The following is a 1,895-nucleotide window of genomic DNA, read 5'->3' as shown; positions in this document are numbered from 1 at the left end:
TTCCTAAGGTTCTTATCAGTTCTGAATTCTGTAACAAAACAGAAATATTTGGTATAGCTCATCCTATTATTTGTGCTGTTGTTCATTCTCATTCCATCATGATTATGACTGTGTGACTTTATTATTGTGAGTTCCCTAATTCGCTAATTCCTGTCTCTAGCCACCTGTACCTAAAGGTTTACACTTTCTTTTTAGGGTCCCATTTTCTATACTGAATGGCCCCATGGCCACAATGAAGAAAGTCACCCTCACACTCTTAAATAATCACATAATTTTTATTGGCTTTGTTTTTTATCGTTTTAAATGTATAACCATTCTAAGTAGCTAAGAAAACTGTTCATGGCTTAGCAGTTTTGTAGAACAATATAATCAAGAACATGGAAACATCCTTCTTGTGGTTCCAACAGTCTCTCTATAACCGCACTCCTTACAGAAAACATGTAAATATAGAAAGATAAGATACATAACCACAAGCTTCACTACCAGTTTTGTCTTCTCTGTGATAACGCGCTGTGTGGGTTCACTCTTCTATCTATGTGGCTGTTGAAAGGTTCACCGCTTCTCCTGTTTCTTCTTCTTTGGTTTCAGCCCCTTCCCTCACTTTCTCATTCTTCATCTCTGTTTCCACCTTTTCCCCTGTCTCACCTGGAAAAGTAACCAAAGGAGATACTAAGAGACACTTATTTAGAGTTAACAAATTATCCCATAGTTTGTCTCCAATGGGGGGCAGTTCTTGATCTTTAGGTCTAAACAGTAAGTTTATCTGGGGGTATCAAGAAAAGTAATCATCTCGGCTGGGCACAGGGGCTCACACCTGTAATCCAACACCTCGGGAGGCTGAGGAAGGTGGATTGCCTGAGGTCAGGAGTTCAGGAGCCTGGCCCAAAGTAATGAAACCCCATCTCTACTAAAAATACAAAAATTAGCTGGGCATGGTGGCACAAGCCTGTAATCCCAGCTACTCGGGAGGCTGAGGCAAGAGAATCACTTGAAACCAGGAGGCAGAAGTTGCCATGAGCCGAGATCACACCACTGCACTCCAGTTTGGGAGACAGAAGAAGACTCTGTCTAAAAAAAAAAAAAAAAAAAAGGAAAAGAAAAAGAAAAGTAATCATCTCGATTCTCTCAGAGCCTCTGAATGGCTGATGTCAAGTCAATTAACATCTCAAGTCTTGGCATACTCTTATGAAATAAATTCTCTCTATAAAATCAGGATGCAAAATTACCAAAGAAATGGCGGTAGAACATGTTACAATAGAAAGTTCATGACCAGGTGTGATGGTTCACACCTGTAATCCCAATGCTTTGGGAAGCTGAGACAAGAGGATCACTTGAGGCCAGGAGTTCAAGACCAGCCTGGGTAAAAAGACCTCCTGTCTTTACAAAATATTTTTCAAAAATTAGCTGGGCAGTTGGGCGTGGTGGCTCACACCTATAATTCCAGCACTTTGGAAAGCTGAGGCAGGCAGATGGCTTGAGCCTAGGAGTCTGACACCAGCCTGGCCAACATGGTAAAACCTTGTCTTTACAAAAAATACAAAAATTAGCCAGGGATGGTGGCGCCCAGCTACTCAGGAGGCTGAGGAGGGAGAATGTATTGAGCCTGGGAGGCAGAAGTTACAATGAGGTAAGAATACCACTGCACTCCAGCCTGGGTAACAGAGCAAGACTCTGTCTCAATAATAATAATAATAATTTTCTGAAAGAAAAAAAAAATTAGCCAGGCATGGTGGCACATTCCTGTAGTTCTATAGCTACTTGGGAGCTGGGTCAAGAGGATCCTTTGAGTTCAGGAGTTGGAGTTTATAGTGAGCTATGATTGCATCACTGCACTCCAGCTTGAAGCTCTTGTCTCTGAAGAAAGAGAGAGAGAGAGAGAGAGGGAGGGAGAAAGG

The 1,895-nt window shown here is 41.8% G+C and overlaps 1 protein-coding gene across 2 annotated transcripts in view; it reads right to left on the bottom strand.

Moving 5' to 3' along the window:
• Positions 1 to 256: 256 nt before the first annotated feature.
• ERICH5 (glutamate rich 5) overlaps positions 257 to 1,895 on the bottom strand; it is a 55,400-nt gene continuing 53,761 nt past the window's right edge. For both annotated transcript variants that reach the window (XM_017875297.1, XM_017875296.1), the window contains one exon: positions 257 to 645. In XM_017875297.1, coding sequence (XP_017730786.1) covers positions 533 to 645 — 113 coding nt within the window. In that variant the 3' untranslated portion in view covers positions 257 to 532. The remainder of the gene's footprint in view (positions 646 to 1,895) is intronic.

This window comes from Rhinopithecus bieti, unplaced genomic scaffold, assembly GCF_001698545.2.
Source record: "Rhinopithecus bieti isolate Rb0 unplaced genomic scaffold, ASM169854v2 scaffold_8760, whole genome shotgun sequence".
NCBI lineage: Eukaryota > Metazoa > Chordata > Mammalia > Primates > Cercopithecidae > Rhinopithecus > Rhinopithecus bieti.
Note: the sequence above shows the minus strand (reverse complement) of the source record. Positions and strands in the feature narration are given on the sequence as shown.